The sequence below is a fragment of the Schistocerca gregaria genome, chromosome X (genome assembly GCF_023897955.1).
Source record: "Schistocerca gregaria isolate iqSchGreg1 chromosome X, iqSchGreg1.2, whole genome shotgun sequence".
In the NCBI taxonomy this organism is placed as follows: domain Eukaryota; kingdom Metazoa; phylum Arthropoda; class Insecta; order Orthoptera; family Acrididae; genus Schistocerca; species Schistocerca gregaria.
In genome coordinates this window covers 565,998,466-566,021,550 of record NC_064931.1, presented here as the reverse complement: position 1 = coordinate 566,021,550, position 23,085 = coordinate 565,998,466, and the positions used below count along the sequence as shown (strand labels likewise).

The following is a 23,085-nucleotide window of genomic DNA, read 5'->3' as shown; positions in this document are numbered from 1 at the left end:
CACGCTCGGGTTCCCGGGTTCGATTCCCGGCGTGGTCAGGGATTTTCTCTGCCTCGTGATGGCTGGGTGTTGTGTGATGTCCTTAGGTTAGTTAGGTTTAAGTAGTTCTAAGTTCTAGAGGACTGATGACCATAGATGTTAAGTCCCATAGTGCTCAGAGCCATTTGAACCATTTTGTCCGAGTCTTCCTGCAATTCCTTAAGATCCTCCAACGAAGAGAGTCTCCTGCACTCAACAGTACCGTCAGCGAACAATCTTGTGGTGCTGCCAATTGTTTCTGATAATTCGTTTACATATACTGAGAAGCTTAGAGGTACTATACCGCTCATTGGGGCACACCCAATGTTACAAAATGGATGCATAAGAAAGAAAGAAAGATGTGGTTCTTTACACTTCAGATGGCTGCATGAGAAACATTGAGTTGTGCTATGGATGTAGATCTTCTCTACAGCTCAGGCATGTGTATTTTGCTGATGATGCAGTCATAAATCATTAAAAAAAATGTCCCAATAAAAAAGGTCTACAGGTGCGCGGTCCGCTATGTCCGCAATGCCCAATTGGCTGGGATCTCATGAGCGGCCAGCATAACCCCAGTCGATCAGAGATTCCCAACCCATCTGCTTTGTGGGTGGACACTGACACCTTGGACAGTGACAGGGCTTCTGAAAGCGTGTCACTCTGGCCGGCACTGCCTGCTCCAGTACTCACGCTCTGCTGCAGTACTCAAACTATAATTGTTTATACATAATAATAATAATAATATGTGAAGCTCCAAATCGTTTATGGCAGCAACGCTCCAAAATTTGACCCACTTCCTCTATCTTGAATATCGAAGTACAGGATTTTTTATCTTGTTTGGGAGGGGGAGTACTTTGTCTGCACTGTGTGTGGCGATAGTCCACTATTGACATCATGTCTAGCTCGACACCTGCTCTCCCATTTTTGATAATGTAAATGCCCATCACCAGGATTGCAGCCGGAGCCAATATAATGTCAGAAGTAATTACATAGGGTTAGACACTGGCAGAGTGGCGAAAACAATTGATTTACGATGGAGGTGGGTATCAAGCTATAGCATGTTGATGCTAGACCCAGAGTTAACCAGTTCTAATCTTGTTGTTAGGACGTATTGTAATCCATCAAAATTCTGCAGAGGAAGAGCAGATGAGGAGATATAGCGTCTGTGCCCCTGGTTGTGTTCCAGTGACCTTTTCCAAGTTCCATATCTTTCTGTAGTGTCTTTTTGTAATTCGGATGTAGGGTGCTGTAGATAGCAATGTGTTTATCTTATCAGTTCTCTTACTGGTCTAAAAGTACAATCATTACATGACAGGAAGTCTAGTCTCTTATGTTTCCTTTCTGTGTCTTACTATTTATTTATTGTCAATATTTCTGTCAAATAATACAGAAGATGATTACTGCTACAGGAAATCCTGGAGTACATTGAACTTTCCTGAAAATACGAAGTAAACACATTCACATGCTGTTGAATTTATCGATTACGTATTGCAGCCTTAAGGAGACCATTTAACGAAACCGCAAACAGACGCTCTGTACTAAGTCGTAGTTAATGCATTGACGAGTAACTTATTTAATGTTTGGTAAATCTTGATGCTTCCTTTAGTTTTTGATTGTTGAGAAGAATTAGTGACATGATTCCTCAAAACTAAACGTTGTGCAAGTAACTGATTGATTTGTTTGAAGCTTAATACAGCATTTGTTTTGTTGTGGACTAATGCGGAATGAAATCGGTTGCCCGGTCGGTCGTCTCGTGCTCTTGTGGAAAAGTAGGAAGGAGTATTTATCATGAATGCTTACACTATAAAGAAAAAAATCAATGAGGATTTCGCAGTTATCTATGTTTCAGATGCTGACTATGCCATTATAAAGATGTCAGTCTTCATTCGTTAGTGTTTCATTCGTTTGCTACTCCATTCACTCTTATTTTGTCTTTTTCAGGACACAAGAACTCATGTTGCTGTCGAGATTCTGGAGACGGAACGATCTTACGTGGAGTCACTGCACATTCTAGTCTTCGTAAGTACCACTTTTCAATGTCATTACTTTATCAAGCACGTAGCTTCGAATATGTAACGTCCGCATACAAAGTAGCGCTGTTCAGATGTATACAAAAATACTATAAAAATTTAATGTGCATTTTTACAAAATGTGGCTGACAAAAATTTGTTAGGGTTTATCAACTTATTACCATTGTAGCTGGACACACGTTGAAATAAAACTATTTCTCGTTCTCGGGGTTGATCATAGCCCTAGTGGGTCGGAGACCATAATTTTATCAATGATTGGTGTCTCGTGGTCATGTTTACGCCATACATAAACTTAAATGATAAACGAAAGCTATATGTATTATTGTTAGTGATGGCGCTATTCATTTTTTGAAGACGTTCTCACAGACGTCAGTGCTCTGTATGAGGCAGTGAGCTATTTTTTTCATTTCGTCGTGTTCACACTCTCTCGCCACCATAGCTGAGCCCTTAGAATCTGAATATTCTTTCCTTGTACACTGAGGCACGTCGCTCTCTGCCAGACAAGTTATGAAGAAATCAGGTGTTGTGATTTTCGAATTTCCTTATAGTTTTCTGTCATTATTTTTATTTTCATCTTTTGAAGAGTCAGGCCGTCTGTTCGTAAAATGATTAGGATGGAGGGAGGAATCTAAATGGAAAATGTATAAGAAAACATCTCGCTACCGTAATTCTAAATCAGAAGGAAGAGACGTTATGGCGAATCGCCTCCAACCCTATCGGTAGACGAGGCCTTACCACTGGATGACATCCCCAAGGGGACGGCGCCACAACCGGTCGAGCTGTAGCTTGCGTTAGGACAATGGACTCAGATTTTGGGGGAAGGTTTGAGACTAAAATTCCGTACACATCGAACTAATTCAAGATGAAATACTTCCTCTCTTGAGAAAGAATGGAGCATAAACTCTCTCACAATATTTTCCAGAAGTATTCGACCGATGCAATTTAAGTAAATTACCCAAAGTCTAAAGCTGGATTTACGGATACAAATTCGTCACTCGGTCCTCCCGAACATGGGTTCTGTGGCTTAAATCATCCGCCAACTCGCTCGCAATGTTTTAGAACGTCTGACTTCAAATTCCACGGAGATCATCGTAATTAAGTCAGAGACTTCTGTAAATCTCTACACTCGCATTCCGAGATGGTTCCGTACACAAATGCTCATTCGAACCATGCACATAGTCCCTTTTGTTAATGATGACTTAGCGTCTTTCTGGACGCAAACACGTATCGTGTCCGTTGGAAACGGAGAAAGTTGAATGTGACATTTATATTAGCAGTAAAAGAAAACGAAAAAAAGAGAAGAGCCATAAAAGCAGTGAATCATCGACATTGTTGGAAAGAGGCCATCTAACAAAACTACAGAATTTTTAGATGAATTTTCGTACTGTTCGATTACTGCCGGACGCCGTAGTGTCTTACGGTGGCGATGTGAATGTGGAACCTGAGAACTCAGGAGAAACGGATAATCTAGCTTGGATATCGCAACATGACAGCAAACAAAGGAAATATTTATCCCAAGAGCGAAATGGGAATTTTAACCCCCGCGCCTCCCAACCGAATGCCAGTTAAGTGTCTTAAACACTGAGCCAGATCGCTCTGTAACTGTGACACTACTGTGGGATGACAGTCACAGCAAGAACACGACACTGACGAACTGCAGAGTTCATTCTGCCTTGAGAGTAGGACACTAGAACACTGCTACAGGTAAGTCATTTTCCGCGATCACAATCTGAAGGCTTCAGCAGCAGGCAGGACTACACGCAACAGTAATACTCGGGAAAGGTTCCCTAGAGTGTCAAGGTAGTTAGAGACAACGAGCACGCCACTACACATGGGCTTGAAAATTTGAAACAGGTTTCTGAAGTTTTCACTTGAGTAGTGGCATTGCCTTCATAACACAATAACGCTGTGAACGGCATGTCACAGCATGGGTATTCGAGCATCGTACACTGACGATGTGCGAGTGCGGTGACCTAGTGCGTCGAATGGGAAGGGCCATGATCTGCGCCAGTTGACTAAAGACAAATAACAGGCTCGGTTTAATAAAACTCGACAAACACCATTTTTTTCAAAGTGCGTTTTTAATGAGTTCTGGTACTTTAATACGAGCCTCACACAAAGGTTTACAAAAATACGGAAAATTTGAATATTTGCGGCTGTAAAAGGCGCGTGAATAATGTAAATTTTCACAAAACTCGACATCTCTTTTTTTCCAAGATTCCGCAAAAATCAACTAATCCTTCTTTCACACTACGTGGCTGAAACTTAAAACATTAAGTTTGAAACTTAAATTTAAAAGCCTCTACATTCGCATCTGTTTATTGTCGTACAGTCGCACAATACCCTACAAGATAAACCAACTGTTTACTAAATGATTGTTAGACAACAGGACATACCCTCCCGCGTAATTCTCTTCCATGCTTATCCACTGTTTTACTATACGATTAGTAGCTGTTGTAGAACGCTGTTGTTTGAACATCATTATTTAGATGTTAGAAGATTCAGAATATTCTGAAACAGCTCAGAAGGTTAAAAGTCGAAGACAAAGCAGAGGTTGTCAACGTCAAAAGAGTAAGAAGTGCACGACTGCATTATCAAATGAAGATCTGAATGCAGACTGTAACCATATTGAAACAACATGATCTTATTCATTTTAGAGGTAGCCTGTATATGAACAACACAAAAGCTGAACATGGTAATTTCTTACTACGATACATGAGAGCAAACTTGCATAAAATACGCAGAGGGGAGGAAGACGATAAAAGTAAACAAAGATCTGTGTTAATCTCAAACTACTCCGATATATAAGAGAAGAATAAGGCCGAGAGACCCCTTTATGTGTCTCAACATTCAGGAAAGTGGCAGGTAAGTCTGATTTTATTTACAGCGTAAACAAAAGGTTTGTAGAATGAAAATAATTGTCTAAACTGATTATTTTATACTTATTTTTTCAAGACTATCATTGTTTAGAGCAAGATCTAACAAACCAAGACGCAGAAAATTTAAGTCTGAGATTATTTTCTGGTTCTTGTGGCTCCCACAACAAAAACTCCACAATTATGGCAAAGCTTTTAGTAACATTGAAAGATCAATGGTATTTAAAGGAATTTGGCATTGTTTCCCAGTACCTGGGCATAGCTGTTTGCCTCCTGACGGGACTTTTGGCGTTATTGAAAAAGAACTAAGAAAACACGAAACAGTCACTCTTCCCTTAGAATATTATGACGTTTTAAGAAAGTTTGGGGAGGTTGAAGTTTGGAGTGAAGACTGGTATAGTTACTATACGAAATCAATCTCCAAATGTATTGTAAGAAAACCTAAGACCAGGCCACAATACCTTTCTCAAAATACTTTGTTTCACTGATATACCTCGAGATGCCGAAATATGGACAGAGAAGTGCTTCAGTAACGTTTGAAGCATCTAGACTTCCATCAATGAATCACGTGAGCAAAAATAAAGCTAATAACGTGAAGTAGTTAATGTCTTCTTCTGAAAATGAGTAAGAAGAAAGGAAAAAGCTCTGTTCAAAAGCTGTACAAGGGAATTCTAATTCTATTGAAGGCAAAATCGTGTATTATGAAGTACCTTTACATTAAAAAGAAGAGTGTTTGAGTGTTGTTTTGGATTTTACACAGCGTTAAATCTAAGCAGTGCATTGAAATATGAACTATAGTTTTAGTCATTTAAAGTATGACAATGAGTTTTATAATGGGTTTAAGATGTGAGAAAGTGGGAAACAGTTTTTTTACTGTGGACTCTTCTGTCCATATGTTTATTAACTTACAAGAAGAATATAAATTTACTAATACATCGTTAACTTCTAATTCTGGTATTATCTTCAGTGTGTAGCGTACTTAAGATCCCATTGAATTTAAATGTTTAGAAAATGTGTGTATAACGCACAGCTTAATAAAATAAAGAGTTTTGTGAAAAATTGTAATTTGTTACTTTTGTTTTCTCAATAAAGGCCGTTAGTGGTGAACTTTATTCATTTATTCTTCAATCCCTATCCACATGGACGACCGATAATATATTTTTTAATTTCTTTTTAATCAATGGTACTGAGTACAACTGAAACATATCTCTCCTGTAAAATTTTGTAAATGGTCTTTGTTGAGATTTGTCAAAACGACACTCGTCATTCATACTCAGGGTGCAGATCTTTCTGGGACATGTCATTACAGTCTGAAGGTCTTCTTTAATAGAGGTCACGTTGCACGGCCAGAGACGTCCTCGTAGGTCTTCCGCGATATCTTCACCCGCCTCACCACGCTGCTCCGGCTTCCGGCGGCCACGTGTATTGCAGCGCACAGCTAACGGGGCCACATCAGCACAATTCTTTTGCCGTATCATACCTTATGAATTACGTACTCTTCAGTCTCAAATGAAAACTTTTATTCCTTTTAATAGCGGACTCATTTTCATGAAGCACGTGACAGGGTAAAACTAAATGCCGTACTCCAAGTCGAATTTCTAACTCTTGCAGCTAGTAATGTTCCATTTGAGCCATCTTAGCGCGCCATTCATAATAATTCAAACTCTCCACGAGACACGGCCATAATCTCCCTTTCCCAATTCCACAGATGTTCGCAACCTACCACTGAACAACTTGAACGCGTATGTAACAGCAGCGAAATGACGTAGAGTTATAGTTTTAGGGTTGTTAATAACACTACGTCTGTTCAGAGAAACGTTCCTGCTTCAGAGTCTTCTCAGGTAGTTTTTTCTTGGTCCAAAAACAAGTGCAGTGATAGACCACATTTACCTTGTAGTAGCATTACTGGTACCCTTTGCATAATGGGTACAACGTAGTCACCGTTTTTTGTTTTGTTTAAATTACTGAACATAGTTTCTCGAATATTTTCTACTCAGTAAGTTAATAAGTAATTAAATGAAATTTGCATGGACGAACAGAGTTTTGAACTCTCGTCCTCCCAAATGCGAGTCCAACGTCTCGCTATTGGTAAACTAAGAACTAGGGTACTGGTATGCAGTTTCAAACAAAATATGTTCCATCGGATATACTTCATCAGTCGGAATGTCCACGTAATTTTTGGTCATAGTTCGACTTTCAGTAGTATTAAAAATTCAACTATACACCAAAAGACAACTTCTGGCGTCGTCCTAGAGTTACCTCGAATTGGAACGATGGCAAATAGGCTGTTCGAGACATAAACTTACACTATGTGATCGAAAGTATCCGGACACCCCCAAAAACATACGTTTTTCATATTAGGTGCATTGTGCTGCCACCTACTGCCAGGTACTCCATATCAGTGACCTCAGTAGTCATTAGACATCGTGAGAGTGCAGAATGGTGCGCTCCGCGGACTTCCAACGTGGTCAGGTGATTGGGTATCAATGGCCAGGTGAATGGGTGTCAATTGTGTATACACGTGTACGCGAGATTTCCACACTCCTAAACATCCCCAGGTCCACTGTTTCAGATGTGATAGTGAAGTGAAAACGTGAAGGGATACGTACAGCACAAAAGCGTACAGGCCAACCTCATTTGTTGACTGACAGAGACCGCCGACAGTTGAAGAGGGTTGTAATGAGTATTAGGCAGACATCTATGCACACCATCACACAGGATCTACAAACTGCATCAGGATCCACTGCAAGTACTATGACAATTAGGTGGGAGGTGAGAAAACTTGGATTTCGTGATCGAGCGGCTGCTCACAAGTCACACATCACGCCGTTAAATGCAAAACGACGCCTCGCTTGGTGTAAGGAGCATAAACATTTAATGACCTGGTGAACGTCATTTGCCAGCGTGTGTAGTGCCAACAGTAAAATTCAGAGGCGGTAGTGTTTTGGTGTGGTCGTGTTTTTCATGGAGGGGCCTACACCCCTTTGCCCATTTTACACCCATAAGTTAGATTCAAACGCACATCATTTTCAGTTTTCATAGGGTCATATTACTATGTGTTCTTCGCAATACATTCGTGAATCGAAAGTGTAAAGAATGAATGCGCAGTATGTACAGTAATTAATCTGCAGTGTCGTCATGAGGCGTCCTGGTTAATATTAGTTGTTAAGGAGACAAGTTGATAACATGAGTGTTTCAGCTTAACTCTGACGTGATGTGATGTGTATGTCCTTCTTTCTCGTGAAGTTCTGTGCGGTCTTCTCTCGAGGTTAGTGTGCTTTGAGCTTTGTGGATGTCTATGCCCTCTTAAAAACTGATTCTCAATCCACAAACTAAAAAAATGTTTATGTATGTTCCACATTTTGATTTCAACCAAACTTGGAACACATATCACTGTCTGGAAAGAAATAACGTGGGAAAAAGAACCAGCGATCCCCTATTGGAGCAGGGGTGATACAGTGGAGGGAGTGGGCAGGAAAGAGATGGACAGACAGAGAGAGGGCATAATGAAATGGACACAGAAAGAAGCAGAGGGACCGTAAACAGAAAGGGAAGAGGACGAAAAGGACAAAGAGAAGGGAGAGAAGAAGATGGAAGATGGACAGAGTAAGTGAAGAGGAGGAAATGGACAGAAAAAGGGAAGGATGAGTAAATGGACAGAGAAAGGAAAGAGTAGGAGACAGACAGAGAAAGAAAACAGAAGATGGGCAGATAAAGAGGGAGCAGGAAATGGACAGAGAGAGGGGAAAGGAGGAGATGGTCAGGGAAGGAAAAGAAGAGGAGATGTACAGAGAGAGGGAGGAGAAGGAGATGGACAGAGAGAGGGAGGAGAAGGAGATGGACAGAGAGAGGGAGGAGGAGGAGATAGAAAGAGAGAGAAGGAAGAGGATATGAACTTAGAGGATGGGAGCCGATGGACAGAGGGAGAGGGGAGTAGCAGATGGACAGAAAGAGGGATGGGAGGAGGTGGACACAGAGAGAGAGGGAGGAGGAGATGGAAACAGAGGAGGGGGGGGGGAGGAACTGGAGTAATAGAAGACCGTAATAAATACATACCCGGGCAATGCCAAGTACTCAGCTATTATTTTATAAACGGAATTTGTAAGGTAAACGGTATCTTCTTTCGAGCTCCTACCAAACCAGCAATTGAAAACGAACCTTTGACCATCAGCTGTCTTCTCCTTGTATTTGAAGTCTAAGCTGATGCCACATTCCGAAAAGGCACTATCACAGCACAGGCCTACATTGATGTTTTAAGCACCTTCTTGCTTCCTAGTGTTGAACAGCAGTTCGGGGGTGGAGAGTGCACGATCGAGCACCTGTTCATAATGCATGGCCTGTGGCGAAGTGGTTACACGACAATAACATCCCTTTAATGGACTGGCCTGCACAGAGTCCTGGCCTGAATCCTATAGAACACCTTTGGAATGTTTTGGAACACCGACTTCGTGCCAGGCCTCACCGGTCGACACCGATACCTCTCCTCAGTGCAGCACTTCGTGAAGAATGGGCTGTCATTATTGAAGAAACCTCCCAGCATCTGAGTGAGAGTGGAAGCCGGCATCAAGGCGAAGAGTGGGCGAACATCATATAGAATTCCAGCTTTACCGATGGAGGGCACCACGAACTTGTAAGTCATTTTCAGATAGGTGTCCGGATACATTTGATCACAAAGTGTATTTAGGCGTTCACCGAACCAATGTCAACCCCTTTGTTTGAAACAACTCTCAGAATGGTGCAGCTGATCATACGGCTTGTTTCCAATCTCACTGGTGCATGTTTCATGGTTTTGGTACCATTTACAGTGTTTGGACAAAACAGAAGACCATCCAAATATTACGGTGAAGGGCGCTGTTTGAGAATAAAAAAAATGGTTCAAATGGTTCTGAGCACTATGCGACTTAACTTCTGAGGTCATCAGTCGCCTAGAACTTAGAACTAATTAAACCTAACTAACATAAGGACATCACACACATCCATGCCCGAGGCAGGATTCGAACCTGCGACCGTATCTGTAGCTCGGCTCCAGACTGTAGCGCCTAGAACCGCACGGCCACTCCGGATGGCTGTTTGACAATCAATAGCTTGTACCTTGGAGAACCATTCATATAAATCTTGACTAATAGTCTTTAAACCGTACAAATCACTTTATAATTACCATTTGAAGAACCTTATGTCAGTTTAAAACATAAACTTTACTTTAATGAGTTCGCCATTGTTGATACTAGCTCAGAATTAAATTAACGTAGTTTTCTTTCTGAATGCTCGCAACTTCATACATTCATCATTATTTCGTTCGAATAGTTTACGGGAATGTAATGTAGGGGGAATCCTTAGAGTTCAAACAATTATTTCCGTTGTGAGAAATGTCACCTTCATCCTCCGGTGATACAATTATCAGATGTATGCACGTTTTCTTTGTGTGCCTAATACCGTCAACTTAAATTTTGAACTTTTCAGTAATTACTACGTTTACTAACACAGCAGGAGTTTCCACATCCTCAGCCTTGAGTGGAAGAGGTAATAACGTTTTATTTGTCATACTATCAACAAGTTGCAGGTCTCATTCTCACAGTTACGCCACTATTTTGAGGCGCTTCATTTTTCCTGCTTCCCACAGGGTAGCTCCTTTCATAATTCGGCCATTTCAGCAGCCATGTTTTTTTAACTGATACGTTGTTTGTTTTCTGCAAAGTTAGTAAGGTCTTTCTGTCTTCCTTTGACGGTTGAACCGTTCGTCAGTGATAGTTGGACATTCTCATAGCCCACAAGTGTGACTTTGCTACGTTAACCAACAATGCCTAAACCATCTCCGTGACCCTGCTGTAATTTCTTCACCCGCAAATTTCTCAGTAAGCACTACACAAGAAGGCAGTGCCCTCCCCCATCATCTAAACCCGCACCTTCCCTTCGAATTCTGCCCGGTATATCATGCTTCGTCGCAGCATGAATCATGTTCTGCTCTCGAACTGCATTGGCCCAAGCACCAGATACTAATTCCCATGGTAGACGCCAAGTAAATGGTCGAAATATTCTCCGAACGTTAGGGGCTCAGGAAACTCGACAGTTACTTTTAATGCCGGGTCTCAAATCCCCATCTGGCCATACTGATTTACGTTTTCTGTAATTTCACTAAATAATGACAACAGGCGAATACTGTTATGGCTCCTTCAGTACTCAAAAATGGCTCTGAGCACTATGGGACTTAACATCTGAGATTATCAGTCCCCTAGAACTTAGAACTACTTAAACCTAACTAACCTAAGGACATCACACACATCAATGCCCGAGGCAGCATTTGAACCTGCGACCGTAGCGGTCGCACGTTCCAGACTGTAGCGCCTAGAACCGCTCGACCACTCCGGCCGGCCCCTTCAATATTCTCACGATATATTCTTCACAGAATCTGTTCAATGTGAGCTAATACTCTGCCACTAATAATCTCGTTGTGAACGGGACGTTCAACTACATTATTCCCACCTTCTGCCTCCCTTGACGCTTACCAATCTGTAGGTAAGCATAGTGTGTAATGTCTCATGACACGTAGCATCGATACTTCGTTACGACGGATGATACTCTCGGAATTTTATTTTCATCGACCGTATACAGGCAAGTGTGCACCACTCTTATTTGTTAGTTGACAGGTTCGTCTTCATCAAACAGAATAGGGACGAGAACGTATAATGACCTCTTGTTAACATTTTGGATTAAATTCATCGCAGTGTGTTGATTGGTGCATTGCTTATTCAGCCAGTGAGTATGATTAATAAAGCGCTCACCTAAATACATCAGATCTCTGTATTTTGCACTGATATTCCAAGGTATTCCACTTTCCGGCTTCGTAGTTATTTTTAATTAAGTTAAAATTAAATATTTTACCTTCACCTTCTAAAAGTAGATTATCATATTCTAGAATACACTTATTACTCAGTTAAAATAAATGACGTCGATCTATTTGAGAACCAAAGATCTCGTTCTGCTGGGAACCTTTAGTACTGCTCACAGTATAAATACTCCTTTCAATGTATAGACTAATTTGATCAAACTTTCATAAAAACACATCACGAAAATAAATTTCTGCGTGTATGAATCATAAATCAGGCAAACTCAGTTATTGCTTTTTATCTCCAAAGTCATTTCACGTTAGTTTATTAAAACAAAAGACACAGTGCCACGTTTACAAAAACTTTAAATAATGTAAAACATTAACTTGTGCACGGCCAGGATATAAACTCATTACAAAATAGATATTCAATCAATTATACATAGCCGCGCGAGGTAGCCACGCGGTCTTAGGCGCCTTGCCACGGTTGGTGCGACTCCCCCTGTCGGAGGTTCGAGTCCTCCTTCGGGCATGGGTGTGTGTGTTGCCTTAGCGTAAGTTAGTTTAAGTTACATTAAGCAGTGTGTAAGCCTATGGACCGATGACCTCAGCAGTCTGGTCCCACAGGAACTTACCACCATTCGCACGTTGTTCATTTTGTTTCAATGAATAGTAATAATAGTCGCAGGAGATTTGGGACGGCTTCGGGAGTCTTGTGACAGACGGCCGTTGATTACGTGAAGAACAAATCCGGTGACGTGAAATTTCCGTCCGCGTGAAGAATAGCCGTCAGCCATCGCCCGATCTCTGCGTCGTTCATGCAATAAAGAAAACATAAAACAAACGCTTTCTAGTTTTATATTTGATAATTAAAACGGTAAAAATCATTAACATCCGTATGAATTATATTATATAGCATATTTCCCAAACATCGTGCGGAAAAAATCCAGAGTGGTAGAGTTCAAATTCTGCGTCACTACAAGTAATATGGCTACTAATACGTATCCCTGGCCAGAAGTGAATGAAGATACGAGAATGGCAGAATCTATACCATTGTGAGTAATTCTAGTAATTTATTCTCCATTCAGTTTTTTGGGGTTAAACACATTTCGTGTTACCTGGTATACTGTGACCCGCGACATGAAACGTTAAGCCACTACGCAGCGTATGCCACATATGGCACAAATCGATAATCGCTTATTGTCAGTTACAAACCTATCAGCGACGTTAATTACACAGTAGGGCGCTTTCGGGAAGCTGTTACGAAATGTTTCCCATCAGTGTCCGCTACGTGGCTTTCTTTGCAGCATTAATTTAATTTTTCAGAGTTTTCGTGTCAATAGCGTATGTTAGGCTTATTAACAACGTTCAGTATTCAGTACTGTTACAAGCATAGGAACTCATTCCATTAATATTCGCTTTATTTGTTGGGAAGATGAAGAAAACTTGTATTTGCAACAAAGCGTAAATGTTCACTGTTCATTTAATTTCGTTACGCTTCCATTTTTCCATTGAGTAGTATTTTCCTTAGACCAAACATGTGTTATTGTTTATATAATAAATCGCCATCCCATTACATCAAAGGACACGCGATTAGTAAGATAGTGTAAGGTCCTCCCAGGGTTGGAGTCTAAACAAGAGAAAAGAGGATCAACAGCTGATGATCCTTCTTATGATTTTTCGCAGGATACATCAGGTCACAAACTGATTTTGAGACACTTACAAAAGCACAACAAGTATGTTCGTGGCGCAGTGGAAAGGCCATGGACTCCCATCCAGATGGAGCGGTGATTGAACCCTTGTGAAGCAATCCAAATTTGGCTTCTCCGTGATTTCCCAAATCACTTAAGGCGAATGCTGCGATGGCTCTTATGAAAGGTGCTATAACACAGCAGAATAGCAATAAAGTGTAGGAATAAAATTTTGTTAGAACCAGCTTGGACGGCACTAAGTGGAACACGTTCGGCGATTACGTAACGGTGGCGTAACCAACGTCAGTATTCAGAAGAAAGAATGGAAATGAGCGTATGGCATCGTTGGCTGGGAGGCCCCATCCGCGGAAGTTCGGCCGCCCAGCGCAAGTCTTATTTTAGTCGACACCACATTGGCTGACTTGCGCCCCAGTGATGAGGATAATACAACACCCAGTCCTCGAGTGGAAAAAATCCCCAACCCAGCAGGGAATCGAACCCGGGCCCGCTTCATTGGGAGGTGGGCACGTTACCACCAAGCTAAGCAGGCGGACATTCAGAAAGACTGAAGTACAAACAAACAGCGTGCGGTCGGATGGTCCCGATGGGCCACTTGTGGCCTGAAGACGGAGAGAGTAGTTTGTGAAAGAGAACTTCAGGAACACCCGATGCAGCAATTAGACAGCAATGCAGAGCGGACACAACACACTTCTGTGACGGGGCTAAGTGTAGTACCTTCACCTAGGGATGACATAAGAATTCCTTTCAGGCTACAAACATTGCATAAAGGAACGCTCTGAAGATGTGAAGTTAAACATTAGGCCAGCCGAGAGCGCTGACAGGCTCAGAAAACGGAAGTACAGTACAATCGGTTACCATTGCGGGGGAGCTCGTCATCGACTGCTATAAAACCCTCGCCTTCCTTCCTCTCACTCTCAGAGATGAGTCACTCCATCTGCATCAGCGGTACCGGTGGAAGGTCAGCTCCGCTAGTTGCAGGATAACCTGGTGAATACAACAAAGTGTCTACAGCCGCTACCGCCTTAGAGTCACTGCTTGGTCTGCAGCCGTTTAGCTGTGGAGTGAACTTCGACTGCAAGCTGCACTCCTGCCACTCACAATGACTGACTGGAGATGAGAGCCAGGCCGATCTTCCATGGATGAAGAACCGATCTGCCCTTCTGCGAGTTGTTCATTTTGGGAGTAGGGTGCAATTACCGGTACCAGCATACTGGCAGTATCATGGGACCACCTCCCGGGCTGATCTTCGTGTCGACGACCGACAACAGGGGCATGCAGATTTCTGCAGCTGAGCCTAAGCGCAGAATCTCTCAACGAGAGCACTGAGGCCACAACAGATGCCCACAGCCACGCCAAGCTGTAGCGAGGCCGCAGCCGCTGGACCCCCTGCGACGGCGCCGCGGCCCTGACTCCAGTCAAAGCTAGAGACTGCTCCTGTACACTCCTCGCCGGGCACTATCATGCTACCATCTTCCTTCGTGCAAAGCAGGCTCAGCACAGCCGCTGCCAGGCACCATCCGAAAGAAGACAGAGTGGTTGTAAAACTCTCATAAATAAACATCTGTTTATTGAATGACGTCTCATTAGCGCGACGGCGCTACACGAGCCTCCACCACCGCACCGCCACTCAAGTGGGAGGCCGCATCTGGCGGGCTCCTACAGTGCACAGCCCATTTCCTTCCTTGCCCTTCTCTATGGAACTCATATTGAAGTGACTTTAAGCCCTAATCTTTGTTCCATTTAGTAATTTCCTCCGCGCGGCTTCTCCATCGGAGGTTCGAGTCCTCCCCCGGGCATGGGTGTGTGTGTGTTGTCTATAACGTAAGTTAAGCTAGATTAAGTAGTGTGTAAGCCTAGGGACCGATGAACTCAGCAGTTTGGTCCCATAAGATCATACCACAAATTTCAAATTTTCTATTTAGTAATTTCTTTTGGAAAGTCTATGGTGAATATTGTGGTGTCACCGCAAGCCACCACATTTGCTGGGTTGTCGGCTTCAAATCGGTTGCGGTCCGTCAGTACACATCGGACCCGCAAGTCGCCACTGTTGTCGCTTGCAGACTTAGCGCCGCCACCCGGTTGGTCTTACGAGACAAACTAGGGTACTGGCCAGTTCTACAGCCGACTTTAATAGAAGTGGTTCACTTGTTATAGCTTCAGAGATCTCTTTTGCAGACACGCTAGTTAGTATAGCCTTCAGCTAAGTCAGTAGCTACGACCTTGCCAGGCGTTACATACAGTTTATGCATTGACAATTGATCTATATGTGTGAAGCAATCAGAATTCTAAAGAAGTATTCGCAGTTCAGTGTATAACTGCACATGTAAATAATATTGTACAAAGTCAAGATCGACGTTCACCGCTGATGCTGAATTAAAAAAATGGCTCTGAGCACTATGGGACTTAACTTCTGAGGTCATCAGTCCCCTAGAACTTATAACTACTTAAACCTAACTAACCTTAGGACATCACACACATCCATGTCCAAGGCAGGATTCGAACCTGCGACCGTAGCGGTCGTGCGGTTCCACACTGCTGATTAAAGCTAAGTATTTGATTGTATCCCTTTCTAATCACCTAAGATGTTCCAGATATATCCCGTCAAGTATTGTTCATTGATCCTCACGGCAGCCGACGTGCTCAACGCGTGCAATTAATGGCCACATCTCGTGATCAGACTAAGAGTCAAATTGTGTGATTCAGCCGGCTCACCCTTTTTCCATGAGGCACATAAAAAGTTCCAACTAAGTTACTGACTCCTAAGAACAGAAGAAAATGTGGATGTTATATCTCAGCTGTGAACTAAAATTTGTTGTATCTAGTCAGATCGGCTAGTAATTTTTGCTTCAATATCGCACATACACCGACAGAGAAAAAATCGCTACACCAACAATTAATTAATATAGAGAAATTAAATTTCTGGAATATATTTGTCTCAGTAACATACTTACGTGATTAACATCGCAAGATCAAAACTTAACGTAAGAGTGAGATAAACCATTACAATTGTTAAGTGCCAGTACATTTAATAACCGGTGAAACCGCCAGAATGTTGGATGCAAGCATGTAGACTTGCATGCATTGTGTTGTAAAGGCGCCGGGTGTCAGTTTGTGGGATGGAGTTCCATGCACTTGTTCGATAAATACAGGGACGGTTAGTGTTGGTTGTGGATGACGCTAGATTTTTCGTCCGATGCTGTCCGATATGTGCTCGACTGGAGACAGATCCGATGATCGAGCAGGCCAAGGCAACACATCGACACTCTGTAGAGCCTGTAGGGTTACAACAGCGGTATGTGGGCGACCGTTACCCTGCTGGAAAACACGCCCTGGAATGCTGTTCATGAATGGTGGCGCAACAGGTCGAATCACCAGGTTGACGTAGAAATTTGCTGTCAGGGTGCGTGAGATAACCAAGAGAGTTGTCATACGAACTTGTACCCCGGACCACAACTCCAGGTGCAGGTGCACTGTATCTAGCACACAGACAGGATGGTCGCAGACCCTCTACTGACCTCCTCCTAACCAACACACGGCCGTCACTGACACGGAGGCAGAACCAGCTTTCATCAGAAAACACAACAGACCTCCACCCTGCCCTGCAACGAGCTCTGCTTGATATCACTGAAGTCGCAATCGAGAGTTACTGAAACTTTTGCTACTATCGTCCTCAGGTATGAAGAGAAAAGTATACTATTTGTATATAATGAAATGAAACATTCCACTTACGCCGGCCAGAGTGGCCGAGCAGTTCTAGGCGCTACACTCTGGAACCGCGCGGCCGCTACGGTCGCAGGTTTGAATCCTGCCTCGGGCATGGATGTGTGTGATGTTCTTAGGTTAGTTAGGTTTAAGTAGTTCTAGGTTCTACGGGACTGATGACCTCAGAAGTTGAGTCCCATAGTGCTCAGAGCCATTTGAGCCATTCCACTTACACAAAAAGCACATTTCTCGCTACTTCATTCTGTTCTCTCCAAGCAAGCCTCTGATTTCATTAGACACATAAAATTCACAGTTCAATAGTTCCACAACAGCTATGGAGCCGAGTCATTCTCCCAGTGATATGGCCGTGCGGTTCTAGGCACTTCAGTCTGGAACCGCGTGACCGCTACGGTCGCAGGTTCGAATCCTGCCTCGGGCATGGATGTGTGTGATGTCCTTAGGTTAGTTAGGTTTAAGTAGTTCTAAGTTCTAGGGGACTGATGACCTCAGATGTTAAGTCCCATAATGCTCAGAGCCATTTGAACCATTTGATGCTCCCATTGAAGGTCTTAGGGTATGATAACCATTCCCCCCCCCCCCCCCCGTAACGACAACTTAAAAAAAGCAACAGCATTTGTTCCAAATATTCACTAATGTAATACATCGCAACTTCAAGTTGTGCAGCTTTCTCTCTGCAGAATCCTCCTAATTTCAAATTCACTCTACATCCTTGAACTGCAAGTTTTCTTCTCTGCATTGACAAGTGTTCTCCACTACACTTCTGCTGCTCACGGTACCAACCTCCCCAGTAATCTTGTACAATTATAAATTCGATAATTTCTTTTGTTTGTCTTATTGCACTGCATCTCAAATTATGAATGAGCTAATTTACGTATCCTTGAAAAACACTCAACCGTTCGCATACCACAGAAAAGAGCGTCTTCTCTGCGAAAACGTCGTACATATCTTCAGCCGATCAAAAATCGTGCTTTTTGCGGATGGATACGAATTTTACTTCACGTAGACGGGAAGTCATCAGTCCAGGTTTTCATAGGGCTTTAACAGGCGCCGGGGCATTCGGCGTTTCTTTGTAGCTCTCGACTCACAGTTAAATGAGTTTCATTATACTTTATCGCTATCCTTCCTCCAAACCCGGACAAATTCCCAATGATAATCTTCGTCTCGACAATGGACTCTCTAAGTTGTTGCTCACATGTAAAAAGTTTTTTTTCTTTCATTGGAGGTGTTTGGGGAGGAAACTAGGAACCGTTTTTAAGCACGCTGACTCAGAGAGAATTAATTGTATTTCCGAAGGTGACAGAAGTGCACATTTGAAGCCTGCTTCAAGCAGTTCTCGAGAAACCACATATAAATGTTTATTATCATTACAAAGTTGTTTTTTCCTGTTTTTTAATTACTGTTTGCTATTATTTATTTATTAGCTTATATATTTGTAATAATTCACCATACGATTTTATTAGTTCGTACTTCTCCTTCTTCTTCTTTCATTTCACCCTCTTTGGGGTACGCTGTATCAATCATTTCTTTGTGCGTTGTTCTTTTCTTAGGGCCCATTATTTCTTCATTCTTTCTGATCTTCTTTTCCTCTCTTCTTCCAGGATGAATGGTTTGGACTTTTGTGTGGATTTGTTCGTCCGTACTATTAATAGAACTTTATATTCTCGTGACTGTATATTGAAAATATTAAGCAAAGCTGACTGTTTATTAAAGAAAAAAGTGTCTAAGGAACACACCAACTTTGAAGCCACGTTTGAAAACACACTACAGAGACGTCAAACACACTCCTGGAAATGGAAAAAAGAATACATTGACACCGGTGTGTCAGACCCACCATACTTGCTCTGGACACTGCGAGAGGGCTGTACAAGCAATGATCACACGCACGGCACAGCGGACACACCAGGAACCGCGGTGTTGGCCGTCGAATGGCGCTACTGCGCAGCATTTGTGCACCGCCGCCGTCAGTGTCAGCCAGTTTGCCGTGGCATACGGAGTTCCATCGCAGTCTTTAACACTAGTAGCATGCCGCGACAGCGTGGACGTGAACCGTATGTGCAGTTGACGGACTTTGAGCGAGGGCGTATAGTGGGCATGCGGGAGGCCGGGTGGACGTACCGCCGAATTGCTCAACACGTGGGGCGTGAGGTCTCCACAGTACATCGATGTTGTCGCCAGTGGTCGGCGGAAGGTGCACGTGCCCGTCGACCTGGGACCGGACCGCAGCGACGCACGGATGCACGCCAAGACCGTAGGATCCTACGCAGTGCCGTAGGGGACCGCACCGCCACTTCCCAGCAAATTAGGGACACTGTTGCTCCTGGGGTACCGGCGAGGACCATTCGCAACCGTCTCCATGAAGCTGGGCTACGGTCCCGCACACCGTTAGGCCGTCTTCCGCTCACGCCCCAACATCGTGCAGCCCGCCTCCAGTGGTGTCGCGACAGGCGTGAATGGAGGGACGAATGGAGGCGTTCGTCTTCAGCGATGAGAGTCGCTTTTGCCTTGGTGCCAATGACGGTCGTATGTGTGTTTGGCGCCGTGCAGGTGAGCGCCACAATCAGGACTGCATACGACCGAGGCACACAGGCCCAACACCCGGCATCATGGTGTGGGGAGCGATCTCCTACACTGGCCGTACACCTCTGGTGATTGTCAAGGGGACACTGAATAGTGCACGGTACATCCAAACCGTCATCGAACCCATCGTTCTACCATTCCTAGACCGGCAAGGGAACTTGCTGTTCCAACAGGACAATGCACGTCCGCATGTATCCCGTGCCACCCAACGTGCTCTAGAAGGTGTAAGTCAACTACCCTGGCCAGCAAGATCTCCGGATCTGTCCGCCATTGAGCATGATGGGACTGGATGAAGCGTCGTCTCACGCGGTCTGCACTTCCAGCACGAACGCTGGTCCAGCTGAGGCGCCAGGTGGAAACGGCATGGCAAGCCGTTCCACAGGACTACATCCAGCATCTCTACGATCGTCTCCATGGGAGAATAGCAGCCTGCATTGCTGCGAAAGGTGGATATACACTGTACTAGTGCCGACTTTGTGCATGCTCTGTTGCCTGTGTCTATGTGCCTGTGGTTCTGTCAGTGTGATCATGTGATGTATCTGACCCCAGGAATGTGTCAATAAAGTTTCCCCTTCCTGCGACAATGAATTCACGTTGTTCTTATTTCAATTTCCAGGAGTGTAGCTGTAGCGACGCCAGCGCTCCAAGCGGTTACATTTCACATTGCAGTGAACAGATGACGAACGATATTTATGATGAAATCTACGGCGAGGCCCTAGATTTGATCATATTTATTGGACTACAGGCGAGATTTAATAAAGTTCCCTATACAACATCAAATTTGTTTGACATAAATATTTCACATATCAATTTTGACAAAGAAATATAGTAGTATAATACCGGCCTTAGCTCACCAAAAATGGCATAATCGTAGGGACACAGGTCTGGACTGTATGGATGATGACTTAAGACCTCCCATTTGAATGTCTGCAGGAGCCCCTTGACTGCGTTTGCCGTTAGGGGCCTTGCATTGTCTTGAAGCAGAATGATTACGTGGGTTATTTGCCCAGGTAGTTTCGATTTGATCGCTTTGCGAATGGTGGTTAAAGTTTGCGAGTATCGCTACGCATTCATTGTTGCCCCATACAGCATAAAGAAGGGGACCCTTTTGGTCGAAGAAGGAAGTGAACATAACCTTTTCCGCACTTGTGTGAACTGCCTTGGATTGTTCCGTGTTGGCGGCCCTGCATGTTTCCACCGGGGACTTCGTCGTTTTGACTCGGGTTCGAAGTGATGACACCATGTCTCGTCTCCATCGACCACTCGTTACAGGATCTCATTCTCTTCCTCGGAATATCTCTGCAGATGTTCAAGACAGAGTCTTATTCGAGAAGCTCCCTATGCTGGCTGAAGACTGTGCGACAGCCATTGGGCGTACTAATTTCGTATTTCAGTCTGTTCTTAATGCTGTCTTGGACACTCCCTGCGCTCAATGCGAACCTTGCGGCAATGCCTGCAACCGTAGTGCGCCGGTGTTGAACAATTAGGGCGTCTGCCTGTTAGACAGCGATATCGGTAATGCGGTGTGGCGTTCCAGACCGTGCATCATTGACCAACAACATCTGACCTTCCCTGAATCTCTCGTGCCACGCCTAGTCCCTTGCAACGGACATGCAATGCTCTCCATACAGCTGTGCTAGTATTCTATGAATTTCTTTTCCTGCTCTCCTTCCACCGTCAGGAAACTTACTGCACTCCTTCTTTTGAAGTTTTAGTTTCGCTGTTTTCAGCATGACTGAGTGCATTGGTTGGTCGATGCATGCCCCTGCTCGCTTTGTCGTCACAACGGTGTGAGTTCTCTAGTAGCGGCGAACTGGGTCCTCAATGTTCCTGTAGCGACCGCACCTACCCCTTAGTGTTCCGTGAGCACGTGTACGGCGAACGTAACATGCTGAATTTTTGTACCTCTTTACTTGCATCGCGTGTAGTTTCTTCAGATTGTGAATAATAAAGTGCAGCTTGTACTTCGTCAGTTCCGTTAATAGCCATGAAACCACATTTACGTGGCAGGGAATCAGGACGCTCACAGGCCTACGCAGATCCTGCGGTGGAAACGACTTACCAGTTCCTTTCTCTATCAGTGTGTGATGCCGCATGAGTTCAGAGCTCCCGTATTTTTGGAGGATCGAATAATAGAATATCTTAAATGCGTTATTAGAACAAGTAGGGAACGTAACGTTGACCATTTTGTTTCTACGAAGTCTCATCCTGCTGGATTTTTGTTTGTGGAATTGGATGAAGAGTGAAATCTACGGAAGAAAGATATTCGTTTATGCACTTGAATATAGGCAGGTGTCTACAAAAGTAAAACGGATACCCAAAATGAGCTGCTAGGTTGCATCATGAACTGTTATGTCATCATAGAGAAACATACCAATGAGACAAGCAGCGTGCCACGTTCTGCTGCTACCACAAACGGCATAGAAGTTAATGACGGCCTTTCGAAAATTTACCATGACTTCTTGCATGACGCACTCAGTTTATGTTACGCTGCGTCTCGTTTTCGGAAGGAGTTTCCAAAGAGCGAGTTAAAGCCTGATGCTCTCAGGCCGCAACATTTCTCACCTCGCCATCGTCATTGCAGTCTTGAGACGGCATACTCCTTCTGAGTCTTTCAGCCGTTCTAGTGTATTCGGAAAGACTAAACCATTTTCTAGGATTATAACAAATAGGATATAACAAAACGTAAAAAATAGGATATAACAAAACGTAATGAAAATAAAAATAATACGTAAGCACCCCAATAACAAAACAAACTCAAAAAATTCATTGTTCCTACCCAAGAAGTCGAATCTAAATAAGACCTGTGGAAAATAAGCAAAGCAATTTCGTTAAATTTTTAATACTCAAACCGAAATCGGTGAATTCGTATATCCTAGCCAAGCTCAAGGTTATTTTGCATTCGTAAAGATAAGATTGCGGCGCTTAATTCTATCACCGACGTAAACTTCCGAAAATACGTTTGTCACTGAGGTAAAAGAACTGAAGCGCCGTCCATTGGTTTTTTCGCGTGCTATGCCGTGATGAACTTGTCACTGAAGTAAACATTCGAATCACTAAGCTGAGCAGGCTCCTAAAACACTAAATGAATATCTCTTTCTTTTTTGTGATATGTTTTTGATGAAACAAAGAATACATATGGCGCCAAGATACGCTCGAGGTACCTTTGAAAATCACTTGAAAAATCGTCTCGTGGTTTTGGAGATTAGCGTGCTCAAACAGACAGACGAAATTTTTAAAAAAAATTTATAATGTATACTGTGACACTCCCGACAAGTGCTGTGTTGTAAACTAGAGCTCTCTCCTGTATCAAGAAATTTCAGTGT

The 23,085-nt window shown here is 43.4% G+C and overlaps 1 protein-coding gene across 2 annotated transcripts in view; it reads left to right on the top strand.

Moving 5' to 3' along the window:
- Nucleotides 1–23,085, top strand: part of LOC126298442 (rho guanine nucleotide exchange factor 17) — a 950,787-nt gene that overhangs the window by 580,309 nt on the left and 347,393 nt on the right. For both annotated transcript variants that reach the window (XM_049989771.1, XM_049989770.1), the window contains exon 2: nt 1,960–2,037. In XM_049989771.1, coding sequence (XP_049845728.1) covers nt 1,960–2,037 — 78 coding nt within the window. The remainder of the gene's footprint in view (nt 1–1,959; nt 2,038–23,085) is intronic.